Here is a 24,736-nt window from a genome sequence, read left to right as displayed (position 1 = left end):
CGTGCGCGACCAAGGCTGTATGCATTGCTTAGAATCTCCTATTGCTTTGTGTCACTACACGCTAGAGGATAAGAGCATCATGTTTGGGATCCTGGAGAACGGAAGCATAGTTCTAGGGTACTCCATCTTCCTAGACCAATATGGCTGTTTGTGGTACATTTGAACATGAGACGATGGATGAGTCCTTGGCGATCCCATCATGGTCCAGCATTGATTCCACAGAGGACAAGGGAAACATGAGTAAATATTTGTAGGTCTAAGAGACATATATTATAACATCCTGTGCCTCATGTAAGGTTCTTTGCCACCGGCATACGATTGAAAATGAGGTGAAACATGCCAGTCTAGTTATGCAACAGTCTCGCTCTTGTAAACCGTGGACGAATTTCCGGACTTCGACTTAAAGTCGATAGTGCCATCACCGTTGATTACGATCTCAGTGACTTCATGCTCATCCTCCGACTCGAGCATATGCTGCTTGAACCCAACCGTGCCATCCTGGTCAAGAAGCGCCTTCAACATGCCTTCTGCAGCCTCCTGAATCCCCTTGGTGATATCGGTAAACTGACCAGTCTGCAGCGCGCCGGCGAGGCCCTTGGCGAGCCCAGTCACTGTAGTCACGTACGCGTTGAGCGCCTTGTCGAACAAGTCAAATATCCCGCGGAAGTTTTCCGGGTTCGAGTAGGCGAAGGTCTTGCCGTCGCCCAGGACCCAGGTGATCTTCCACCAGTCCTTGCCCGTCGTCAGGAAGCCGGTGTTGTAGTCGACCCAGAACTCTTTGTCTTTGGAGCTTCCGGGTTGGATCACGTCCCATGCCTTGCCGTTCTTGTAGACGTCGCTGTATTTGTGCGCCACGGTAACTCCGTAGATTGGTTGGTCGGTGTTGTTGCGGATGGTCACCCAGGCCCAGCGGTGGTCCGGCATGGTTTTGGAGAGGGAGGATGTGGGGATGAGAAGTAAAGTAGAGAATTAAAGGAGAAAGTGGCAGGAGGATTTGTCACGAACTGCTTTGCGATGGAGACGGTGGTGATTGCGGTGATGTTGACCAGCATCAGCGAGAGATCTCCTATTTATGTCCCGAGACTGGTACCTCGGTATGAGCACCAGGAATACTTTCAGCTCTACAACTCCACACGTCCAGCGACCAGGCCTCGGGTTCAGCTTGCTACTAACTCGCCGACTCGCCAAATGGACCATCGGGAAACCAGACGAAGAATCAAACTATGGGGAAACCTAGCGATCGGCTGGAATTGCCGTGTACAACGGCGCCACCCTTCCCCACGTGGACCACGATATGTGTGCGATCATCTGATTGGACCCAGACTGCGAAAAAGCAAAATTAGTCGGTCTGACTAGTAGAACCATCTCCGACCTACACGGTCTGAATCATGTTCTAGCCAGCCCTAGTCCCCACCTTTCAGCTGGCTGGTCAGAGAATAAAGGTTGGTACCAATTAGCACCGGTCGACGATGTCGCTTCTTTATACTTGCACGGCGTCTCCGGCGCGCTAAGAGGTGTCTGGTAGTCACGAGGGCTTGGGACTAGTTAGTAGAAACCTCCATACGTGGGCACTGGGTCCCGGAGTTAGAAATGTGCCAGAAACTCTTGCATAATTGATCGAGGCCTACGGGGATGACCTCTCGTGAGATCAATTTCGCGAAGCCCATTACTCCACTCCGGCAGCAGTATTCCCTCGAAAGAGTAAGATACCCATATTGTTGACCTCTCGTGATTCGAAATCCACCAGGCAATCGCGCTTGAAATAGATTATCTCACAGCACCCCCTCCTGGTGAAGCCGTCTAAGCCCAATAGCCTGCAGTTAAAGGCCGCTTTATACAAATCGCTTTAGCTTACTGTTAACGCAGTGTTCTTTGGCTATTATTCGTGTATGCTTTCTAGAGATTGCGTTCTCGCGGTTAGGAAATGATACAAAAGATGCCTCTTTCATCCACGGGGAACCAACCACATTTCTACCGTTCAAGGTTCAGCGAGATTTTACCAAACAGGCCGCGTAGTTCCAGCTGAGATATCATACAGCAAAAGCCTCATATTCAGCATACCGCGGTTTCTGGAATAATGCCAGATTCGAATAGTAGCAGACGAAATCATCAGTCGGCCGCATATGTCGCAGGGGCTTGCCCTTTGTCTACATGATCCGTAAAGTGTTTATGAATATGGACAGAGTGTCTAGCAGCAATATACTCAGCGATATACATGCTTCTAACATCTATTTCTCACGGAATCACTAAGACCATGTTGTTGTAGCCACGATCGTGTTTACTCTCCATATTATTCAAGGTAGTAGCCCTAATCGATCCCTGAACCATAGCCGGCTTGCGCCAATGCTAACAACACGGATCACGACCACCGGAAGCTCGGAAACTATACCGTGTAGGAAAAGATCTTTGCCAAGCAGTTTGTACGGCCCAATGTTTGGATGAGCACCGACGACATGTCCGTCTGGTAATGGGGTTATTCCAGTTGGAGTCATGCCTCGCCATCACCTTCTGGTAGCTGTTTCCATCGAAGCTTGACGTGATTTGTACCTTCCGATGTTGTCTCTTATACCGGAGATGAGGGTTCGATACAGATTGGTAATCATTGCCTGCGGGTAGAAATATCGCGATTCACATAGAGGGGATTGGAAAAGTATAAACCAAGTCGCGTGGAGCAAATAGGAATATAAGTCATGATATTCACAGGTTTATAGTATTATTCCAATACTTGCCAAGCAGAAACTCATCTAGTATTGAACGCAATGTAGCTTATCGCACCATGTCGCAGACTGTCATCCACGTAAGCGGCCAATGCAATTGCATTCACAATCTCCAATCCTTCACAGAAGACGTCTCGAACTCCAGTAAACACAAAGCCCTCATCAAAGCCCGCGCTGTCGCGCTCAGCTACCGCGATATGGGCTATTGCAACCTCCACAACATAACCCCTTTCCTATTAAAGAAAACATGATCCCCGGCTCAAATATAGCAGGTGTTGTCGTCGAAACGCGCAAAGGTGTCCGAGGCCTTTCTAAGGCCGATTATATGGTCATGAGCTTTGATCCAGCCCATCAATTGAGGCTACGGAGGGGCTGGTGAAGTAGAGAGGGATCTGCCATGGATGGGGTACCCTATAAGTATCGTACTATCTCAGTGATCAGCGCCGTTAAAACTCCCGAGGATTCGCCCTTAAGTAGTGCGGAATAGTCGATTCTGGTGTGTACAGGGGTGACAGCGTGGGAAGACATTGTGTGGTAATATTCCTTTAAAGCCAGGGTAGAGTGTCCGTGCCCTAGGTATGATACCATAACTCCTTTAGCTTATTATATCGGTGTAAATGAGAGGGCATGCGGGCCATGATTTCTGTATACTTTGGTGATTCTCCCACGGTGTGATTCTACAATACGCCATCAATGCCCAACCCATCAACTCTGGCCAGGAGCTGACAGGCAGATGGTGGCCCCAGGCAAGATCGTACGAGAAAACTATGGTATCAACATCCATAAGGGTAAGGGCTGCTTGCAAATGCCGACAGACCATGGGGGGCAGTATAGGTATAATTGACTCCGCAGCCCGTTGATCTGGTAGTTTTGACATCTATAATGGCGTATTGCGCATGAACCTTGCTGTCCATAGATAGGTCTCTTGTACTACCTTCCTTACGCTCAACCCTAGGACACTATTTGGAAGTGATTAAAGAGCCAGCTGCGCAGGCAACAAACTGTAGCCAAGGTCTGTCCTCTCTGTATCATGACTAGCATTGAAGTCTTGATCATGTGAGTCACAGCCGTGCCGGTATCGATAGTTCTCTGAGTCAGACTGAAGTGAATATGACGATTTAGGTCTTGGCGAAATGGTTCCGCTGGTGGTCTGGCCCCCGCCCTGGGTTGTATAGCATCGTGGCGGTCGATTTCATGGTCCGCTTCGCGCAAACGCGCCACCCAGCGGCACACAGATTACGAGTCTCACTGTCTCGCCCGCCCACCCATCACGAATACCCTTCACATTTGCTTCACGATCAGAGGCTCCTTGAGGGCTTGGCAGTCTGCCAAGACATTTGCCTTGGCTCCATTGCCAAGACTCCAGGTCCTTGGGAGGCACTCGGGCCAGAGACGAGCGGTAAAGTGTTCTGCCTTGCTGAAGGAACAACGGCGATGGAGCTTAGGGGCGCATTAAACTTATCTAGACATGACGCTCCCTCAGCGGAGGGTTTATCGCGGGATCCCCCGCTGAGGAAATACGGTGGCTCCGTTGGATCACCGGTTTCCTCCGGGGGTGAGAAGGCTAATGGGTGGATTGGACGCACAGGCCAGTCCGGTGGGAGCGTCTGGCCAGGTGCTCGTGACACCGCCACTTGAAGAGGGATGCTGCAACGCCACAATCAACAGGCTCTGACCAATCGTAGACGAACCTGGCCCTACCCCGCGATCCTGCGCGACGTCAGGATCGACGGTGAACAGCAAACCTCGATATTCTGTCATCATACCAAGCCCTACGAGGGACAAATCATGGAACCACCCACGGCCACAGCTGCTGCCTATCTGATCGTGCCAGTAGAGTTTACTTAAAAGGCCGTCCTGGCCCTGGCCGTTGCTTTTTCTCTTGTCATATTGGTTTTCTCTCAGCAGTTGAACATTTTCTCTTTAGACAGCGTCGCATTGCCAACTCTTAAAGATGCCCATCTTCACCAATCCATTCCAAGACCGTACGGTCAAGCAAAAAGACTCCGCATCGCTGAAGCCGCCACTACTGCACGAGCCTGTTCCTCCAGTGCTCTCCAGAGTAGGCCGTGGAGCATCAACTGATGCCAGCCGAAGGCCCTCCGTCGCAACCGTCTCATCGATAAACTCCAACCCCGACACTCAACATAATCATCTCAACGTGCCCCGACGACCAAGCGCATGGGGCCGCATGTCCGATTACGTCGCTAGACGAAACTCCACTCCGCATGGCACAACAGCCCCTCTTCACGAATGGGACCGCTGGGTCGCGCACACAAAACGCACTTTTTCAACTTCAGACGAGCTGATCGACGAAAGCAGAATTGCCGCGCTAACGAAAAAGTACGGGGAACTCTGCGAAGTCAGCGGGCTCGGCACCGAGTCCATCATCCTCGTCTCGCACAAATACCAATACTGTCCGCCGCTGGACACCTACTACGCACTCAAGGTCCTGCGTCGCGCTCCAGACCAGTCACAGTCCGATCACCAGAACTGCGTAACAGCCGAGTTTGCGCTCGCTTCAACGCTGACGCATAAACACGTGGTACCTACGTACGAGCTCCTCCCGCTCGGAGCGGGCAACAACCCTGATCTCTTTGTTATATCGATGGAATACTGCGCCGGCGGCGACCTGCACTCGCTCATCGCCGGCTCAGCGGCACACAAGCTCCCCGCGGAGCAGGCAGATTGTCTGTTCAAACAGCTTCTGCGCGGCCTGGCTTACCTCCACGGCAAAGACGTGGCGCATCGCGCCCTGGCGCCGGAGAACCTCCTTTTAACAAATAGGGGCTGTCTAAAGATCGCGGACTTTGGGCACGCGACTTGCTTCCGCGTGCCTGGTCAGGATTTTGTTGTCTTATCGAAAGGCAAGTGCGGCATCTCGCCCCCGTATGTCTCGCCGGAGCAGTATACGGACGCGGAGTTTGATCCTAGGGCTGTGGATATTTGGGCGGCGGCGGTTATCTACGTGGCCATGAGAACGGGTCGGAATCTTTGGCAGGAGGCCACCGAGGGCGACACGGGCTTTGCGCAATGGATCAAGGAGCGGAAAGCCGGGAAGAACAATGCCGTCCTTGATGAAATATCGACTGTGAGTAACGCAAGGCATTTTTGTTATACCTAGTTTCTTTCGCATCAAACTTTGACATCGAAGCTAACCCTTGCAATGTGCGCACAGGACTTAAGCCATGATATCCTGTACGCTATGCTGAGTATAGACGCAGGGGCTCGACCCACAGCCGCGCAGGTTCTGTCCTCGGCTTGGGTGGAGGGGGTCGACTGTTGTATTCCTGCGGCGATTTCGGACTAGTTGAAAAGAAGGAAACGTGGTATACAATTGCAACGTTGATGACCTGCATATAAAGCGCATATACAACATCTGATTGCCTCTTAACCAGGTAGAGCACATACAATGAGAATGCCATGATGATTATAACTGGAAAAGTCGCCCTAGAACTTTTCCAAGTTCGGAGCACTCAACAAAAGTGCACCCACCTACCTGCCTCGTTAGAACGAAGTTATCTGATACCTTCCACTATGTTTTCAACAAAGTGCACCGTGACTTACTCCAAGTGCTGCTCGGGTTAGTTACTCGTGAGTTTAACGGATTGGTAGCAACAGTCAAATATAAAAGGCACAGCGACTGGAACTCCTCAGGAAATATCGTGTAAATCGAGTAATCAGGGAAGGCGCGATCCTGGCTACTGCATTAGGAAGCACCCTCCTTATACGGAACCAGCAACGCAAGGAAGGGGGGACCCATGAGCTATATGGATGAGGAAGGTTCGAGGGTCGGATCCACCTCACTTGAAACATTCCAAAAAGGGAAGTTGCGAGCCCCCAGGGCCAGCCATCGTGGCTTCGTTTTATGATACACCTCTAGGTCGCCCGCCCCGTGCTCAGTTCGTCTTCTGCCAGGGACAGAATTGTGGACTCGAGGTAGACCGAGGAGTGTATGTCTACTGGAGAAGTACATCCACGAGCCAGCTTGCAGTAATATGTTTGCTACTACCCGTGTTGGTCTGTCTGGGTGTTCTGGTGGGGTAGTTAGGGTCGTGCCGCACATCCGCCGATGTGGCAGGGATAAAATGGTATCAGTTGGAGGTATAATGGATTCATCGCCTTTGGGTGGACAAGGACGCGCGGTTATCGCGTCCTTTTGCTTATCTCTTGTGTGATCATGGCGTCTTCGTGCATAGTGCTCGCGTCATCGTGTGTCCCTCTCTTCTCCAACAACCAAGGATATATATACCCCAACTCCAGGCAGTACCAACTGTCCGCAACTATCAAATTCCCTAGCCATCCAAGCAGACACCCAATATGGCCACCCACGAACAAACTCCCCCAATCGACCCTGCAAAGCTCAAAGCCGTCCGAAAGCGGTACGCCGAAGAAGCCTCCAAGCGGCTACGCCCTGAAGGGACGGGCCAATTTCTCCAACTAACCACAGCCGAAGAATCGCGCCTGCGCTCTCTCGCCGAGGACCCCTGGGTCTCGCACGAGACGCTCAACGCAACACCCAGCCCCATTGAGTCGGGCGCCACATACCGCTTCTTCATCCTCGGCGCCGGCTTCGGCGGCCTGCAGTTCGCCGTGCGCCTGCTCAACGACGGGATCGCGCGCTCCGTCGACGAAATCCGCCTCGCGGATGCAGCGGGCGGGTTCGGCGGGACGTGGTACTGGAACCGGTTCCCGGGGCTGCACTGCGATATTGAGAGTTATGTGTACTTGCCGCTCCTCGAAGAGACCGGGTATGTTCCATCGCACAAGTATGCGCCTGAGGCGGAGATACGGGAGCACGCGGAGCGGATTGCGACGCGCTGGGAGTTGGTCGATAAGACGCTTTTCCGGACGGATGTGCGCAGTGCGGTTTGGGATGATGTTGCGCAGCTTTGGACCGTTACGGCGGTGGAACATAGGGGGCCTGCTGCGCCGCCAGTTACACGCGTCTTCCGGGCGCACTATGTGTATCTTGCTGCGGGGGTGTTGACCAGGCCGCAGGTTCCGAGGATTCCAGGGTTGGCGAGCTTCAGCGGGGAGTTGTTCCATACTGCGCGCTGGAACTACGGGATCTCCGGGGGGTCGCAGAGGAACCAGGCCCTCACGGGGTTGAAGGGGAAGAGGGTGGCGGTGATTGGGACTGCGGCGACGGCGATTGCGGTTATTCCTGAGGTTGCGAAGTATGCAGGCGAGTTGTATGTCATCCAGCGTACGCCGGCGTACGTGAAAGCGCGCAGCCAACGTCCGACGAAGGTCGAGGAGTTTCAGGCCCGTGTTGCCAACGCAAAGGGATGGCAATACCAGCGACAGCTCAACCTCAACGCGTGGATGACCAACTCGGCGAAACCGGGGGTTGAGAACCTCGTCAACGACGGCTGGACAGATATGCCCGCATACTCTGCCATCACTGGCTCGCCCAAGCATGGTATCATCGATTCTTCGCCTGAGAACCTCGAGCGACACGTCGATGCGTTCCATGCACAGGATTTCCCACACATGGAAGCCATCCGGGCACGAGTCGATCAGATCGTCAAAGACCGCGAAACAGCCGACAGGCTCAAACCGTGGTATCCATCTTGGTGCAAACGGCCTACTTTCAGCGACACATACCTGCAGACATTCAACCAGCCAAACGTGCACCTCGTCGACACAGACGGCCAGGGTCCCTCGGGAATAACCGAGCGCGGCATCGTCGTTGGAGAAAAGGAGTACGCAGTCGACATTATCATCTTCAGCACGGGGTACAAAGCCGCAACCGGGACCGGGAGTCCCAGCGCACGAACTGGCGTGGACATCATCGGGCGCGGCGGGTTGTCTCTCGACGAGAAGTGGACTGCGCAGGGAGCTGCAACACTACATGGATATGCCTCGAGCGGATTCCCGAACCTGTTCTTCTCGGGGACGAACCAGGCGACGATTACGGGGAATAATATCTTCATGCTCGGGCTTATTGCGAAGCACGTGATTCACTGGATTCAAGAGGCGGAGAAGCGTGTTGGGGATGGGAAGCGGGCGATTATTGAAGTCACCCGAGAAGCGGAAGAGGAGCATACAGCAGAGATCTTGAAGCGGGCGCCCTTTTTTGCGGCGCTTGCCGGGTGTACGCCGGGATACTTCAATTCGTATGGAGAGGCGGCAGCGATTACGGATCCTGAGGAGAAGGTCAAAAGGGCGAGGGGAAGTACGTGGTCTGAAGGGACGAGGTCGTTTTTGGATTATATTGAGTCCTGGAGGGAAGAGGGGTCCTTGAAGGGCTTGTCCATTGAGCCGGCGAGGGAGGTAAGGGCGTTGCTGTAGTTGGTCGCCCTCAGCACAAGGCGACAGCATGTGCATCTCAGTAACTACAAATGCAATATCTACTTTGCCTCCATACGTTAACCGTGTTAGGCCCCTTTGCAGGTCGCGACGTGTTTCATACAGGGTGCGCAATACATAGTACGGATGTAGGGGAGGAGCGAATATATATCGATTGACCAATTCACCGAGCCGCACCGAGGGAAACCATAAACAGAATACCCTTGCTATCTTAATTACTACCTTTTCCGCGAAGACATAGAATCTTTCGACGTATGAGGCTCTATGACCACTTACATACCCTCGGCGCAGGGAAAATGGGCCGCGAACTACCCGCACCGGCCGAGATAAATACTCGGATAGCAACACCAAAATTCACCTTTAGCACAATAGACATTGACTAGCGAGAGGGGAAAAAGTTGTCAGGGCAACTCATCAATCAAAGAAGGCATGTCTTGTGCTAAGACCAGTCCATTGGGACGCCAAAATGCCGCGATGGTTGGTGGAATGTCGGAAGTAGGTCCTCCGGGGATGGCTAATGATTGAATTTCCGTAGGTATAATTGCCTCATAGGTCATTGCCAATGGGCTCGAACCAATGACCGAATAATGGCATTAGGCAGGGTCTTTTAGCGCTAGGGCCAGAGCTGTCAGAAGCGTTGGTCATCCACATTCCTAATAAAATGACGCTCATAAGTAGGGGCCAAAATTAGCCCGGGTCAGTACTCTCAACCAGGCGTCCAAATATCATCAGAACTCAGCCGTGTTGGATAGAGATCCAGGACGAACAGAGACTAGACCAATTGATGTATAACAAAAGAAATCTCGTTTGATATCAAATCCACATCAACATCATAAATTAAAGAAAGTATCCGTCCGTATGCCCCTATCATATACAAGAAACCTCGATCTCGAAGCACATGCCAACCTACGAAGACCGCGACGCATCCGACGCCGTCGGCGAAAGCGACTGCGTCCTCCTCATACTCGGAGCCTTACTGTCTTGCCCCCCACTTGCTCCGGACATGGCCGTCTCCGGCCGACTATAGAACCGCGAGGGCTGACTATTTCCAGACATGATACTCGGCGTGGGCGTCTTGGCGCGCGAAGCGTTCGATCGCCAGCGCTCCAGGCCCGTCGGTGTATTCGCGATTCTGGGTGATGGTTCGAGGCGCTCGTTGGTCGTTCCTGTTCGGATTGGCCAGGTGGAGAGGTAGGCGCGTGGGAGGAGACCCTGGCGTTCTGTGGTGGTTAGTGTGCAGAGGGCCTATAGAGAGTGAGTAGTAGATTAGCTTTGGAAGAGTGGGGATGAAGAGGTAACTGGGGTCGACGCACCCATCCGTTATCGAAATTCTGTTCAAGTCGCACCGTGTCGCCCTCGCTGACCTCGAGGTGTCCTGTGTTGCGTGGCGTAAAGGTGAATTCCACGCGATAGACTTGAAACGCTCGCGTTATAACCGACGGAACCTCCAGGCGACGCAAGGATGCCGAATGCGATGGCTTTGGGGGTATCGGGAGTGGGAGTAGTGGCGATGCTGATGATGATGGGGAGCAGACCGAAGACGAAACAGACGAGACTGATGGTGGTGAGGGTGATGGGGATGGTGGTGTTGGGGATGTAGGGGAGACCGGGGGCGATGGAGGTAACGATTGTGATTGCGGTTGTGCTTGTGTTTGAGCCTGTGCATGCTGAGGATTGGACTCCTGCTCTACTTTACCATCATCCCCCGAGATCCGGGCGCTGACGGCGTCTTCATTTTGTCCGCGAGATTCTTCGACTGTCACCAGGCTGGAGGCGACGCACTGCACCCGAACGGGATCTTTTTCTCCAGTAAAGCTCGTGTTGGCCTCGAGACCGAGCTGCTGCGCGTACTGTTGACGGTGCCTGTCGCAGATGCCGTCGTGTGAATTATGCTCGCCCTCGCTATTCCTGCTCGAAGTTGAAGGTGACCCCGTGAGGCCCTTCTCAGAGAGCTGAGGGGACAGGTGAGCTCGAGGTGGATACGGCAGTGGCAGCTTCTTGGTGGTAGCGAGCATCACCGAAGAACCGGTGGCCCATAACCGGCCCAATGTCCTCTCTAGGCGCGTCGGTTCCGGAGGAGGGATATGGAGATATTCCTCACAGAACCCATACTCGTACGGCTGCCGACTCCTCCGTTGCGCGGGTGTTTGTCGTGGCTTCCGAAGACGCCTGATCTTGTCCAGCGTGCGCCGTGCGAGAGAGCTAGACTCGGAGATCCATCTTTGAACCAAGTCACGCACCCTGCTGGGGTTAAACTGGCCCGCATGGCATTGCAGCGGGGCCGGAGATGGAGCCGGAACCTCGTCATGCGAACTGATGTCGCTAAGCCGCGAATGAATCGAGGGTAGAAGGGGGCCACCTGAAGCCTTGAACCTCTCCGCCACACTGGCAAGTGTCAACGTACTTCTGGTTCGAGTATACAGGCTCGAGGCGAGGCTGTACACGCGGTATGATTTCGCTGGTGGGAGCCGGTGGGTGGGATCATCATCATGATCATTTTGGTCGAGGGCGTGTCGTCGCAAAGCCCTCTTTTTGCGCTCGAGACGCCAAAAGACCAGCGCGACTAGAATCAACGCGGCGCCCATGATCCCGAGGGCGATTCCGGCCTGATCAATGCTGCTCAGCGGGTGGGCGTGATGGTGTACTTCTGGTGATGCTGGTGGTGGTGCAACCCTGTCGGTTGTTGTTGGGACAATGGCCAACGATGAACTTGGTTCGGCCGAAGTTGTTTCGGTCGAAGTTGTATGCGACGATGTCGTGGAAGGACTCGGAGTGGAAGACCACGTCACGGTAGAGGTGATGATCGATGTGGTGATTGAGATTGTGATGGTGGGTGCAGTTTGTGAAGTCTGTACACTCTGCTCGGCCTGGAGAGAAGGCGCGACTTGCGTGAGCCCGAGACTTGCTTGCGGGTCCACCGCAGCAATCGACTGCTGTGCCAATCCTTGGTTTGCAGGATCTACAGTCAGAGGTGGTGCTGCTGTATAGACTCCATTATCCAAGACACTTGTATACGGATGGTACATTCCATCATCGACTGTCCTCTTGGGAGCGTCTTGCAGCAGAACTGCAGTAGCTGGGAGGTCCCATGGCGAGGTAGCGGAAAGGTATGCCATCTTGGTCGGTTACATTCGAACAGAAGAAACAGGCGATAAAACCTGCTTGGATCGATGGACTCTATAACACTTTGTTGTAGTGTTTGTTTGTTTGTGCTATGGCCCTCGGCAATGCGCCCGTGGAGGGCAGTTGGACCAGTGTGTCTTTGTGGTATGCACCACTGCTACCAGAGCCGCCACATTCCCCGCCCTGTCACTTCTTTATTGTGTCCATTGAATTGATTATTGAAGTGTAGATTTCGTGGATTTCTGTCAGGAATAGACTCTTCGCCATGACTCGTTATTCATCGCTCCTTTACGCAGAAAAGTAGCTCTAACTCGCCCACTGACTAGATAGTAATATCAGTTAAGAGTATACATATATATAATACAGATACCAGCTAATTGCTGGTGTACCTATTATCAGTCATATGCTTGTGCTCGAAGGATCGACCATCGACTGAGAAATTAGAGCGAATCGCTCACCTGCCAGCTTCTTAGCATCATCGAGAATAATGTTGTTCTTGTAGCTTTTTTCGCCCTGGAATTTAGGTGCTGCAATTAACCCACTCCCAGTCTACAGCAATGGGTTTTGAGCGGGAAGATGGAGCGCAACAGGATCAGCGTACCAGTCCAGCGGTAATCAGCAGGCGGAGTACTCGACTTGGGCCTCGGACGGGGTTGATTTTGGCGACTAGGAGGTGATGTCATAAACCTTCATATTTGAAGTATTTTTTGGAGAAGATGAATTGGCGCTTGCCTTGCGCACGGTTGCAGCAGAGCAGTCGGAGAGCTCGATATATTTGATCTGTCCGGCTCGGTGCAATTCTTCCTGGGCGCCGATGGAGTCCTTCGGGGGTGTCTGGGATTTGAAGTCATAATGGCGATTCGTTTTACCTTATACTCTGTACTAGGTGAGTAAATACCTGAGTCAATCCTGTGAAAGTAGTAATTTGAAGCTTCATCATGAAACAAAGGGTGTTCGTCCCGTGAATATATATTCCCGGATGCGGGGGGGCAACTTGGTCATGTTTCGCTTTTGAATCCGCACAATTTCCCAACAACTTCTTGACGGTTGCGACCACCTGGGCTGGTAAAGGTGGGCATACTGTAATTTATACTGGGATCACAAAAGATAAAAGTCTGTAGGAGCTTAATGTAACAGAAATCAGACGCATTGAATAGTTGACTGATGTTACAGATGCAGAAAGACACACGTCTAACTACCCACAAAGCAAGATCTAGCCAGCATTTCAGCTGCTGCTATCGAAGGGTCTTGGACGACCTTCACCTCCGAGAAATGATAAAGTCCTTCAATGTCCCACACCTCCAGGAATAGATTACGATATGGACCAAGATTCATCAATGATCCAGACAGAATAAACATCGCCGCGCCTCCTTTTGGCAAGCTCGCCATCGGTAATAAGCGCCTGATCGACTGCACAAGATCTTCAATCGCTGAACGAAGTATTGTTTGCGCTTCTGGATCCGGATTTTCTGGGCGGAAGGCCAGCCGGGTGACTGCCATTGCCAGATCGGCAATCATGCGCTTCGACGCACTGCCGGAGGCTTGTAGAACACAGGGAAGTAGCTGGTCCATACGGGTGCAGCCACAGGTGGCTAGCAGTTCTCGCTGGACGACGGACAAATCAGTATCTTCGCCGCTCTTTGTTTCCACCTGAGCCAGGGCTGTCCGCAAAGCACGTTTACCCATGTCAAAGGCGCTTCCTTCGTCTCCGAGCAGATATCCCCAACCTCCGGCCTTCCCTCTACACACGGTCTGTCCGGTAGACGCGTCTCTGCCCAAGGCTAGTGCCACAGACCCCGTACCTGCGACAACGGCCAGCGCTGCTTCCACGTGGCTGTTGGCCTCGAAGCAGGCGCCAAGGAGCATCCCGTCGCTGGTCAGGCGAAGCGCACCGCGACCATGAGCCATGTGGAATACCTCCTCCAGGCGGTGGGCCAGTGTATCCACGGTGGGCTGGGTTGCGCTATCCACGCCTGCGATTCCCACCCACGCGCTGGTGATTGCAAAGGTCGCCGATAGCCCAGGTAGTTTTTGCCTCATGGCAACAACCGCTTGCATAGTAGCTGTCTGAATCCGGTCCAGAATCTCGCCGAGGGAAGTACAGTGCACATTGCATGGGCCGGATATCCCTTGGGTTGTGATAATGTCGGTTCCCTGCCAAACCGCGAGGGAAGCAGTGCACTTGGTCCCGCCGCCATCAATTGCTACGAAGAACCGCTCTGACTTGTGGGGCCCGACAGAAATGGGTACTGCCAATGCTGGCTGGCTGACCGCCTGAACGAGTCTCGAAAGATGCCCATTTACCGAGTTGAGCCGCGTTTGCGCCGCATCTGGCGTAAGGCCTGAAAGGGCCACTGCGCATGCGAGCTTGACACTCCCGTCACAGTCCTCGATCAGCGAGTCGATCAGCCTGTCGCCTTCGGTTGTTTTGGGAATTGGGATCGGAATGGGAATGTCGGGCGGTCGTCCCCCCCTTGCGGAGAGTGCGTGTGAACGACAGACCTGACGCACAATCCGCCTCGCACGATGGCGCAGCTTTTCATTCTGAACACACACATCGACCATCAGTCCTCTGTACGTCTTGCCTAGCCGAATCATTGCGCAGGTGCTGATCATGTTCAGAATCACCTTGGCGGCACTCCCTGCCTTGAGGCGGGTGCTACCTGTAATAAACTCTGGCCCGACAAGCGAGGTTAAGGTGTAATCGATGGGCAGCTGGCTGATCACGGGGGACTGAACATTGGTAATTCCAGCCGTGAGCGCACCCCGCGCAGCGGCGACTTTGAGCGCTTCGACGACAAAGGGCGTTCGCCCCGAGGCGGATATCCCAACAACTGTATCCTCGGGGGTGAGATTCAGTGCCTCGAGGGCAGCGGAACCGTCATTCCCGGCATCCTCTGCTCCCTCTGATGGTTGAGCCGCTGAGCCAGAAGCGCCTGCAGGCACGACACAGAGGAACTGCGATGGGTCAATTGAAAAGGTCACGGGGAGTTCGGCGCAGTCCATCAGCGCGACCCTGCCACTGTTTCCCGCACCCACGTAGACAAGCCGGCCTCCAGATCGAAGCCGAGGCACAAGGGCGTCAATGAGGTATGCGATGGTCTGTAGCGCATTTTCAATTGCCGGTATGACGCGTGCCTCCTCGCGGTGAAAGGCGCGGCAGAGCGATAGCGTGTCAAGGGGGTCGATGTCGCTGGCGTCTCGGTTCCAGGCTTCCGTCTCGAGCCGAGCAAGGTCTTTGTGAGATTGGGTCATTTTAGCTAAGGTTGCACCATCAATTGCGTACGCTTTGAGGGCATTGTTGATTGATGGTTGCCCGTCGACCAGGGGGTCTCTTATGCGAGGTTCGGAAGTCGCTGGCCCGCTCTGTCGCATCTCGGGGAAGCGACATCCGTCACGCAAATTACCACTGCAATTCTTCGTCTCGTGAACCACCATAAATAGTGGCCATGATCGAGGGAGGTTACTGTGTCTATTTCCTCGTATCATTCCATCCTTGATATTTCCAATGGATGCCACCACCGTTTCTGCCTCGCCCGTTAAGCCGGGCCTCCTGAACCGCGTGCTCCACGATCCCTGGTTCCAGATTGCCCTCATCTCCTTCATCTCCTTCTGCAACCCGGGCATGTACAATGCCCTCACCGGCATGGGCGGCTCCGGCCAGGTCGACGGCACCGTTGCAGCGAATTCAAACGTCGCCACCCACGCCTGCACCGCAGGCGCGGCTCTCCTCATCGTCGGGACCCTGTACGATTACATCGGCCCGCGCCTATCGCTCCTCCTCGGCGGCTGGACATACGCCCTATACGCGGGCTCCCTGCTCAACTTCAACCGCACGGGCAACGGCGCCTTTGTGATCGCCGCCGGCGCGCTCCTCGGGCTCGGCGCAGCCTTCTTCTGGGTCGCGCAGGGCACCATCATGGTCACGTACTCGACGGACCGCACGCGTGGCCGCGCAATCGCGCTCTTCTGGGTGACGTTCAACCTCGGCGGGACCATCGGCTCGCTCATTAGCTTCCGCCTCAACTACACCTCGCAGTCCGGGACCGTCACGGACAGCACGTACGTCGCGTACGTCGTCGTCATGCTCTTCGGCTGGGCGCTCTCGGGCCTCGTCTGCTCGACTGATCGGCTCTCGGCGCGGTATGCCGGCGAGCGCGTGCAGCATGGGTGGGCCCAGCGTCGCCGACTGGGGACGTGGACCGCTGGTCTCCGTGCGACGGCGCTCCAGACCCTGCGCATCATCACCGACTGGCGCATCGCGTGCCTGTACCCGATGTTCTACAACGCCAACGTGTTCTACTCGTATCAGCAGAATGTCGTTAATGGGGGCTCGTTTGACTTGCGCACGCGCGCGCTGAATGGGGCGCTGTACTGGATCGCGCAGATGGTTGGGGGCCTGGTGATGGGGCTGACGCTGGATCTCAAGCGCGTTGACCGGCGCCACCGCGCAATCATCGGGTGGGCGGTTCTCTTTGTGACCGGGATGGCGATCTGGGGGGGCGGGTACGCATTCCAGAAGCGGATCGATCAAAGCGGCAGCGGCAGCGACGCTCTGAGACTCGACTTCAAGGATGGAAGCCCGTACCTGGGCCCCATGTTCCTGTACTTCTTCTACGGCGCCTACGACTCCTTCTGGCAGGCGTACTGCTACTGGATCATCGGGGCCCAGTCCCACAGCCCCACTGTCAATGCGGTCGTGGTTGGTGCGTATTCGGCACTCAAGCCCGCGGGCGGTGCGATGGCGTGGAGGATCAATGCGGAAAAGGTGTCTGGCATGACACAGTTTGCGATGAACTGGGGGATGAGCATTGGTAGTTTGCTGATTGCCATTCCGACCGTCTGGACGCTGCCCAGGGTTGAGGAGGACAATGTTGCCGCCGTGGATTCGGGCACTGAAAGAGGTGTAGTGAATGGCGAAGAGAAGGCAGCGGTTTAGTCTGGCCGTGTCAAGTTGAGCATAGATGTATGTACCTCTGTTGGTGGTTGAGAACACAGCTGCCGGGCTTCCACGTAGACACCTCTCCCATAGACCTTTTCGATAATAATTTTCCTTGCAGCTCGTTCTACAGTTCTCTTCTATTGGGTTGATCCATAATTTAAGGCCTATAGCCGTTTAAAGCAAATGTGTCCTATGATCATTGCGTTTGATGCATCTAGTGTTGTCCAAAGCGGACAGACCCCCTTCGGGCTAGATGTGCGGGCTTGAGCGACTAAGTGAGTTGGCCATTATAGTAACAGATACTATGATCCAGCACTACATTTAAGGCTCTAGTTACAGGATGACTCGGTCCACTCCACCTTATGCCATGATTCCTCCACTCCTCCATAGTCAACCCAACGATGAGCGCTCCATTCCCCATTCTGACCTAATAAATAAACCCAAACACAACCAACCAGGAGTCCCGGAGAGACGCATATGCCATTCCTAAGAAAACACCTGTGCTCCGTCACGACCAGAGCCTCCAGTATAGAGTTGATACAGCTCGACAAGCCACGACCGCGTCGCCTTCAACCACGGCTGCTGGCCCGCGACCGCCTGGCACTCATCATCACAGACGGCATGATTCTTCCCTCCCCAGATAACGAGCCCATCGACGTCTGGATTCCCCGCCAGAGCATCCAACTGCTCCTCCCACAACCCAACCGGGTAGAACGAGTAGTTGCCGTGGTACTGCGGCCACATGTACGGCCAAACTGGCAGGGTATCGTCGATCTGCTTGATCTTGGCCAGAACGGAGGCGAGACTGGTATTCCACGTCGAGAGACTGCTCGTAAAGGTATACGCCGACGGGAAGAATGCGTGGTTGCTGTGGTTTGCGATGAGGCTGCGGTAGTGCCCGTACAGGGAGGACACGGTGTTCCCGGAGAGCCCGTACCAGCCGATGATCTGGTCCGCGGGGACCACCTCGGCCGCCCATGTCTGGAGGGTGGACATGATCTCGAGGTAGCGGTCGGCCGTCGAGGTCGAGGTGAAGTAGATGGCTTCGCAGTCGAGGACGAGTGGGTAGCCCGGGTAGACGTTCCATTGCAGCACGATCTCCTTCCAGGAGTCCTCGCTGGGCAGCAGGCCTCCTTTGGTCAGGGGATTGCAGACGTAGGCGGGGATCCAGTTGATATTGGTCGTTCCATAGCCGATCGAGGTGTTGGTGTAGGCGGTGTTGTCGAAGACGCGAAAGGGAGAGGCCGCGGCGGAGCCAACGAGGCAGGCGGTTACCAGTTTTGCCCACATGGCTTTTGTTGATGTGTACGGACAATCTGAACTCATGGCGAGAAACTGTCGCAGACTATATACTCCCGTACGGTCCGTGCGCAGGGCGAGATCCGCAACCACGGAAGTCGGTCAATTGCAACATCTGCCGGCCGCCTTGCGCCATCGGCCGCTGACCTGGCGACACGACGAGGTCTCAACTGCAAATGCGTCGGATATCCATCTCGTACAATTGCCGTCGCCTATCTTGCGTGATCGAGCTGTCTACTTTGCAAGAGCTTTATCATCATCGCTGTCCAGCAGCACAATATGGACGGGTTAGAGCGCAATCCCAGCTGTCTCATCTGTCGCAGGCGAAAGGTACATTGAATTCTGTCTCCATCCACGACTCACCGGCCCTAACGAGTCCAGATCAGATGTGACCGCACCCCAGGCACCTGTCATCGCTGTCGGAAGATTGGCGAGCAGTGCATCTACTCGGTAGCTTCCGCTCCAAGCTCTCCTCGTCGTGAGGCTGCCAACCCGGTGGCTTTGACCACACAAGCGGGCCTCAAGCGACGGCGGACCACGCTGTCCTGCGAAGAGTGCAAACGGGCCAAGGTGAAATGTTCGGGTGGTGCCCGGTGCGATCGGTGCAAGGCCAAAGACCACGGGTGCTTTTATCGCACTCGCTTGCAGAAGCGGGTTTCGTCTCCCCTTTATCAAGCTCCATCGATGCCCTCGTGGCTCGCTGGCGAGAGTTTGCCCACCGAAGACCGGGTCCGTCAGCTTATTGACGTGTACTTTGCGCGTGTCCACTCGGTGCGCTGTCTGGGGTTTGTCCATGTCCCGACATTCACCCAGACGGTTTGGGGCACATCACTGCAGGAGCTTGAGCCTTCGACATCTGGGCTGGTTGCCATCATGTGTGCATTGGCTGCTCCATTCTACTACGGCCGTCTTGCCGGTGCGGCTGACGAGGGAGCCACCAATCCTGCAACTCACTTTTTCGACGCTGGCAGAGGCTGGGCAGCAATTGCCTTGAAGGCTGTATTCCTCGCGGGCGGAAATCAAGGAATAGACACCCTAATGACGCAAATCCTCCTCCATGATTACTACCTCCGCGTTGGCGACTACGCTCAGGCGTTTCTGGTGTCTGGAATGGTTGCGAGGCACTTTCAACTTCTGCAGCTCAACCTGGAATGCGATACCGATGTCGCCTGCCGCACGAGCAGAATGAAGGCCTCGGAGAAGGAAACTCGTCGTCGCGTAGCGTGGGCTTGTTACGTGCTCGACGCCCTGATTGAATGTGGAATAGACCAGCTGCGGTTCATTTCTGCGGGCAATATCCAGGTGCAACTCCCCTGCTCCGAGGATCTTTTCGCCCGCAATATCCCCGCAGTGACCGAGACACTCTCACCAGGTCAGACGCTCCCGTTTGTCAGTGAGGAGTCCCTCCAGACAGACTGTGCAGCCTCGAATCTCGGCCTTCGAGCATACTACATCCGAGCTGTCGTCATCCGTTCAAAGATTCTCCGATACGTCAAGCACCTGCAGGGCGAGATTCCCTGGGAAGATACCTCGCAGTTCGCGGCCCTGCGAAGCGAGCTCCAAGTACTTGAGAACTCAATTCCAGAACAGTACGCAATGACCCCAGAGAACACCTGTCTGCAGAAAATGGCCGACCGCCTCAACCTCTACTTTGGCCTGCACATCCTGCTCGCGCAGACCTACAATGATCTGTACCGCGTGGGTGTATCGCGCCTGGTCTTCCCTCACACCGCCACCAGGTGGATTCGAGAAAATGCTCCTCCCCAGTTCTTACACCGTTGCCACCACATGTGTCTCACCAAGGCCGTGGACATCGCCTCGTGGCTCCAGGAGCTCTGGCGCACCGACAAGGAAGCCCTCGTGGACCTGCAATACGCCGTTCATGCCCAGATATGCAGCAGCGTCCTCGTCACCAGTCTTCTCTCGTGGGCAAAGCTCGCCCCAGGAGCTCAGGCTCAACCTCTCCTTCCCCACTTGGCCCTAGACGACTATCGCTCCATGCTTCAGAGCAACGTGCAGATCCTCGCGTACCTGAAGCGATACTTCAAAGCCGAGCTCTTTTACGAGTCAGCCACGCAGGCGCTCAAGCAGTTTCACAACGCGACTCTAGCTGGTACCCTGAGCTCCAATTTCAGGGGGCTTGCGGCCGCCGCGGTGCCACCAGCCGCGCTGGCAACTTCTTCCCAGCCGTCTCAAACCCCCGCACTGCCGGGCTGCCTGGAGTATATTCTCAATCCGCTGGGTACGTATCCGATGGCCCGATCGCAGGTCCTCGAGCTGCATGGGGGTAAAGCGGGTCTTGCGGACAATTTCTCCGGATCGGATGCGCACCTTCCACGGGCACCGGGACCGGGACCTATTATCGCGAATGATCATTCCGAGGCTGCATCGGGCCTTCCGGACGAGTGTCATGCAGGAAATGGGAATATCCCCCGCTCACAGGCAATTGATAGTAGTACTGCGCTCGGTCCGGCAACCGGCGACCCCCTCAGCTGGGAAACCGAGTTGCAACTCATGATGGGATCGGGGTACCCGACATTTATGGATGGGTTTTCCACTCAATGGGATTATGAGTACTAGTTTAGTTTAGTTTTTTGGTACGGACTCGTCTTTAGTGTCTACTTGAGCTTTGCCTTACCTAACGTTAATGGGCGTGGTACATCGCGGCCCAGCTTCCGCTCACACTCCGCGGTACTGATATTAAGCGCATGATACTGAACCCATAGATAGACCTCCCTAGATGCGACATAATCTGATCTCGGTCGACGAGTTATGCAACGAGACAGAGCTACGCCCTGATTTCAAGAGCTATGGAAGCCCGTAGATGAATCCCACGGGGATAGTTGTCTGGGAGGATCCGTAAGATTTCAAGCGATGGGAAGTTACGGAGCGGTTTTGACGTAAATTGGGAATGGGTTTTACAGAGGCGTTGCGGGCTTTTCTGGTCGTCGGATTCGTGGAGAGCACGGCAGGGTGAGAGGGCGCTTTTTCGGTGTCGAGGTTGAAGTTGGGGATGATCTAATAAATGGCTTTATAAACCACTTTGATGTGAATATGGTGGCGGCCACTTTCAGAGGCAAGCCTTGAGGCGGGGGCTTTGATGTACCAGGCGAGCTCGTTCGGGCTCGTTGTGTAGATAATGCAGTGATTTCCAGTATGCCCGGTTCCCACGCTCATGCCTAATATTGCTGTCTTGTATCTGTCGCTCTATACAGCGTAGTGAACGAGGAATTACTGGAGTTGATAATGTTGTCAGTTGGCCCACAGAAATGTGTTGTAGGTCGTTGTAGTATCGCACAAGCGAGCTACAAGCCCTTGCCAGGGTCTAAAAATTGCAGTGTAGAGACAGCCACTGGTTAGACGGAGTAGTCAGTCCGTATATTGTTGCAGTACAGAGTAGCGTTCTCTGGAATTACACTGGAAATCTCAGGCCCCAGGGGCACTTTGCAGTCACGTGGTAAGCCATCCTCTCCCGGGCCCTAGGATTGCAGTGTACCGGTGCTGTAAGCTAACTCGAGTGAGGACCAGGTATAAAGTCGCGGCCCGATTTATCATACGATACGAGAGCCGGGAACTACCTTGCACGCCGGCGCCCGGGCAGACTGCGTGTGACCCATGGCCCTTTGAGAGGAGATCCCACGGCTTTTGCGTTGTTCTGTTAGTATTCAAGATGGATTCGGGCTCACTATTGGACGTAAATGCAAAAGGGGCATGTCAGATAATCCGCACTTATGCAACAGTATCCGTATTGATCAATAAAGTCACGATCGCGCAGAGTAAAGCTCGCGCTCATCGTCGTGGTCGCATCTCTCGCATCTCTTGAACCCTATACCTCCCATTGGGGTCGACAACTTGGAGATCCAAGTTCCGCCCTGCCCGAGCTAATCCGAATTGTATTTCCAAGATATTGATGGAGGTGTCGGGAGAACATATCAGGTCTACCCAGGGAACCTGTGAAGTCCATCCAGGCTTGCTAGGGATAGTCGGATAGTATAAAGCGGAGGGTTTTTGTTACAATGTACTTCTTATGGCAGGAGTGGTCTCATCCAGGATGGCAAAGGGTGATGATAGTAGCTGTTGGCGCAACATTATAGTTTCCTTCTATTACCCCTTCAACGAGCCCAACTCTGCGTCAATTGGAGCCCTAGTAGTTGACCGAGCGTCTTTGAATAATTACGGAAAATCCCTAGATTCAGATATTCCACGTCTTTCTCTCTCCGCTAACGTTGTGTGCCTGGTAATTGGCCTACGCTACAGGTGATCACCGCTAGGTTCCGCTACCAACAAAACGATATCAAACCCAATCTCACAAGGCTTGCTCCTGAAATGCATCCGCAGCTGCGGTACGAGCGCCTGTCTCATCCGCTCTTTGTTCGCATCATCCGAATACCAAAGGTCCGCCAGGATCTCCGCGGCCCTGCTACATCTCTCCTCCATGTCCTCCTCAGGGAATAAACAGGCGACATTAACCTCCCGTAGCGTGACTCTATCGAAGCCGTGACGAGAAAGGATCTTGATTGCGGCATCGAGCAGGTATCCTTGATGACTGGGCGCTTGGCCCTTTGCTGCGAGAGGTGTGCAGGTCGCGTTCTGGAATCTGAGAACTTCGTTCCACGGCGCGCCTTGGAGGAGCATTATGCGTGAGCGAGGGGCAGATTGATCGGTGATTCGGATCAACTCTTGCACCGTCCGGGTTACGCCTGAGACGTGCTCAAGAATCCAGGTGCCAATGACAGTTTCAAAGGAGCTATCTGGGTACTTTGTGAGGTCACCTGGCGAGGATCCTGCAGTCGCGCCTGCTACGTGTGGAAGGGCGGCTAATCCTGTTGAACCAGTTAGCAACGCCAAGGAAAGATTGCACGGCCAACTGTTCTCAGTTGCCCGCGAGGGTAGACACCGGAGGTCGACCTACCACCCTGACCGTTACTGATTTCCAGAGCATGTTGACTATCACCCACAAGCTCGCCAACAATCTTCTCAAGCTCGTCCCTTTTCACCCGCCCACTAAACTCCCTCCGTGCACCCGTATCAAGGCCGCGCCGCTCAGGCTGCGTCCCCTCTCCCAGATGAGGATACGGATGCGGCCCCAACAAAGCCGGCTCGTCCGTCCTCCTCGCAACCAGCAACCAATGGTCCTCGGGCATGTTATGCTCCGGATCCTGGGGACGAAACGTAAAGAAGCGCTCCGACTCGATGCTCAAGCCTGCGCCGCGCAGCAACGCCCTCCACCCGTCCATCGACAAAAAGACCTCATCGGTCATTTGCGTCATCCACGTCTTCGCCGAGCACCGCACAAACCCCCACGTCGCGTCTTCGACTCCCATTCCTGGTGGAACGCTTTCGGCCGGCGTAACACCCAGCACGAGCATCCCGGTCCCGCGCTTCAGCCACTCGGCAAACCGGAAGACCATGGCGTGTGTGTCGCCCGGCGTGATCTGGTACAGAGAGTAAACGGCGAAGACAGCGTCGAAGCCGACGGTGGTGCAGTCCGCTCCCGGCTTCGGCTGCGAGTCCAGTGAGCGTAGGTGCGGCGGATTGTACATGCGCATATCCGCGCGTCCGAAGGTCCCACTGGGTACCTGGCGCCTCGCAATTTCAACCATGCGCTCCGAGATGTCAATCCCATGGACGCGGTGGCCGGCTTCGGCGACCATGTGAGAGACGGGCTTTCCGGTGCCACAGCCAACATCGAGCACTGTGCTCTGGTCCGGGAGCAGCTTGAGCACGGCTTCGATGGTGGCGTCGAGGTTGGGGCTGTTGCCGTACGCGGCCTCGTAGCGTTCGCCAAGGTGGTTGAAGAGGGCTTCTGCGTTGATGCTCATGGTGAAGTCAAGTTGAGCTGCGATGGAAGAGAAAGAAAGCGTGAGGAAGTGGTATAAGCTTTCGGAAGTGAAAGTAAGCGTGGCCAGGGCGGGGCGGACGTATATCTAAGCACCATGTGAGCTTCGCGCAGTGCACATGACCGTCGAGGGAGGGGAACGATACCAAAGAATGATCTTGTTTTATTGTAGGTAGACGGGCTGATTTCGAAATCATCGGATTGTGTCAGTGCAAGTGGCTACCCTACAAATGCGAACGATCTTCAAACCCCCCAATTCCCAGGCAAATTCTAAACACCTCTACCCAATCGCGACTGCACCAGCCTTTCGCAGCAAACATGGCACACTCAGGGATACGTAATTTGTACGCCTGTTGTCACTATTGAAATATGCCAACCTCTCCAGCTTAAACCTTGAATCCGGCATTCACTCATAAATATGAAAGCTATGAGCGGTAGCGGAGGGAGGCTGCCATGCTTGATGGGGCTTGAGGATTCTTGTTGAGGATAAAGGAGAACCAA

General features: G+C 54.5%; 9 protein-coding genes across 9 annotated transcripts; 4 read left to right on the top strand and 5 right to left on the bottom strand.

The window, feature by feature from the left end:
- Positions 1-348: 348 nt before the first annotated feature.
- BJX68DRAFT_263599 (uncharacterized protein) lies at positions 349-924 on the bottom strand (the record flags this gene model as incomplete). Its single annotated transcript, XM_071044729.1, has 1 exon — positions 349-924. The coding sequence occupies one exon, from the start codon at positions 922-924 to the stop codon at positions 349-351; it is 576 nt and encodes a 191-aa protein (XP_070902262.1).
- A 3,530-nt stretch (positions 925-4,454) lies between these two features.
- On the top strand, positions 4,455-6,402 carry BJX68DRAFT_230008 (kinase-like domain-containing protein). The gene is made up of 2 exons (XM_071039153.1): positions 4,455-5,808; positions 5,896-6,402. Exons 1-2 carry the CDS (start codon positions 4,672-4,674, stop codon positions 6,025-6,027), a joined length of 1,269 nt encoding a protein of 422 aa, XP_070902261.1. The 5' UTR covers positions 4,455-4,671; the 3' UTR covers positions 6,028-6,402.
- A 635-nt stretch (positions 6,403-7,037) lies between these two features.
- Positions 7,038-9,014, top strand: BJX68DRAFT_279561 (flavin-containing monooxygenase; the record flags this gene model as incomplete). The annotated part of the gene is made up of 1 exon (XM_071048764.1): positions 7,038-9,014. The coding sequence occupies one exon, from the start codon at positions 7,038-7,040 to the stop codon at positions 9,012-9,014; it is 1,977 nt and encodes a 658-aa protein (XP_070902260.1).
- A 924-nt stretch (positions 9,015-9,938) lies between these two features.
- BJX68DRAFT_263596 (uncharacterized protein) lies at positions 9,939-12,148 on the bottom strand (the record flags this gene model as incomplete). Its single annotated transcript, XM_071044728.1, has 4 exons — positions 9,939-10,277; positions 10,346-10,407; positions 10,469-10,690; positions 10,729-12,148. 4 exons carry the CDS (start codon positions 12,146-12,148, stop codon positions 9,939-9,941), a joined length of 2,043 nt encoding a protein of 680 aa, XP_070902259.1.
- A 1,198-nt stretch (positions 12,149-13,346) lies between these two features.
- On the bottom strand, positions 13,347-15,410 carry BJX68DRAFT_253330 (uncharacterized protein; the record flags this gene model as incomplete). Its single annotated transcript, XM_071042702.1, has 3 exons — positions 13,347-13,696; positions 13,730-14,572; positions 14,663-15,410. The coding sequence occupies 3 exons, from the start codon at positions 15,408-15,410 to the stop codon at positions 13,347-13,349; spliced, it is 1,941 nt and encodes a 646-aa protein (XP_070902258.1).
- A 202-nt stretch (positions 15,411-15,612) lies between these two features.
- BJX68DRAFT_279559 (major facilitator superfamily domain-containing protein) lies at positions 15,613-17,364 on the top strand (the record flags this gene model as incomplete). The annotated part of the gene is made up of 2 exons (XM_071048763.1): positions 15,613-17,061; positions 17,335-17,364. Exons 1-2 carry the CDS (start codon positions 15,664-15,666, stop codon positions 17,362-17,364), a joined length of 1,428 nt encoding a protein of 475 aa, XP_070902257.1. The 5' UTR covers positions 15,613-15,663.
- Positions 17,365-17,583: 219 nt separating this feature from the next.
- Positions 17,584-18,423, bottom strand: BJX68DRAFT_263593 (uncharacterized protein; the record flags this gene model as incomplete). Its single annotated transcript, XM_071044727.1, has 1 exon — positions 17,584-18,423. One exon carries the CDS (start codon positions 18,421-18,423, stop codon positions 17,584-17,586), a length of 840 nt encoding a protein of 279 aa, XP_070902256.1.
- An 846-nt stretch (positions 18,424-19,269) lies between these two features.
- Positions 19,270-20,976, top strand: BJX68DRAFT_253328 (fungal specific transcription factor domain-containing protein; the record flags this gene model as incomplete). The annotated part of the gene is made up of 2 exons (XM_071042701.1): positions 19,270-20,509; positions 20,561-20,976. The coding sequence occupies 2 exons, from the start codon at positions 19,270-19,272 to the stop codon at positions 20,974-20,976; spliced, it is 1,656 nt and encodes a 551-aa protein (XP_070902255.1).
- Positions 20,977-22,647: 1,671 nt separating this feature from the next.
- BJX68DRAFT_279558 (uncharacterized protein) lies at positions 22,648-24,218 on the bottom strand (the record flags this gene model as incomplete). Its single annotated transcript, XM_071048762.1, has 2 exons — positions 22,648-23,168; positions 23,309-24,218. The coding sequence occupies 2 exons, from the start codon at positions 24,216-24,218 to the stop codon at positions 22,648-22,650; spliced, it is 1,431 nt and encodes a 476-aa protein (XP_070902254.1).
- Positions 24,219-24,736: the final 518 nt, after the last annotated feature.

Source organism: Aspergillus pseudodeflectus (assembly GCF_044049435.1).
Source record: "Aspergillus pseudodeflectus strain CBS 756.74 chromosome Unknown BJX68scaffold_8, whole genome shotgun sequence".
NCBI classification, from domain to species: Eukaryota; Fungi; Ascomycota; class Eurotiomycetes; order Eurotiales; family Aspergillaceae; genus Aspergillus; species Aspergillus pseudodeflectus.
This window is presented reverse-complemented; position numbering and strand designations above follow the sequence as displayed.

Bases quoted from the DNA above. Each gene is read 5' to 3' on its own strand.
- BJX68DRAFT_230008 (XM_071039153.1), top strand. From the start codon at position 4,672: ATGCCCATCTTCACCAATCCATTCCAAGACCGTACGGTCAAGCAAAAA. The intron at 5,809-5,895 runs GTGAGTAACGCA...ATGTGCGCACAG, and splicing joins TCCTTGATGAAATATCGACT to GACTTAAGCCATGATATCCT.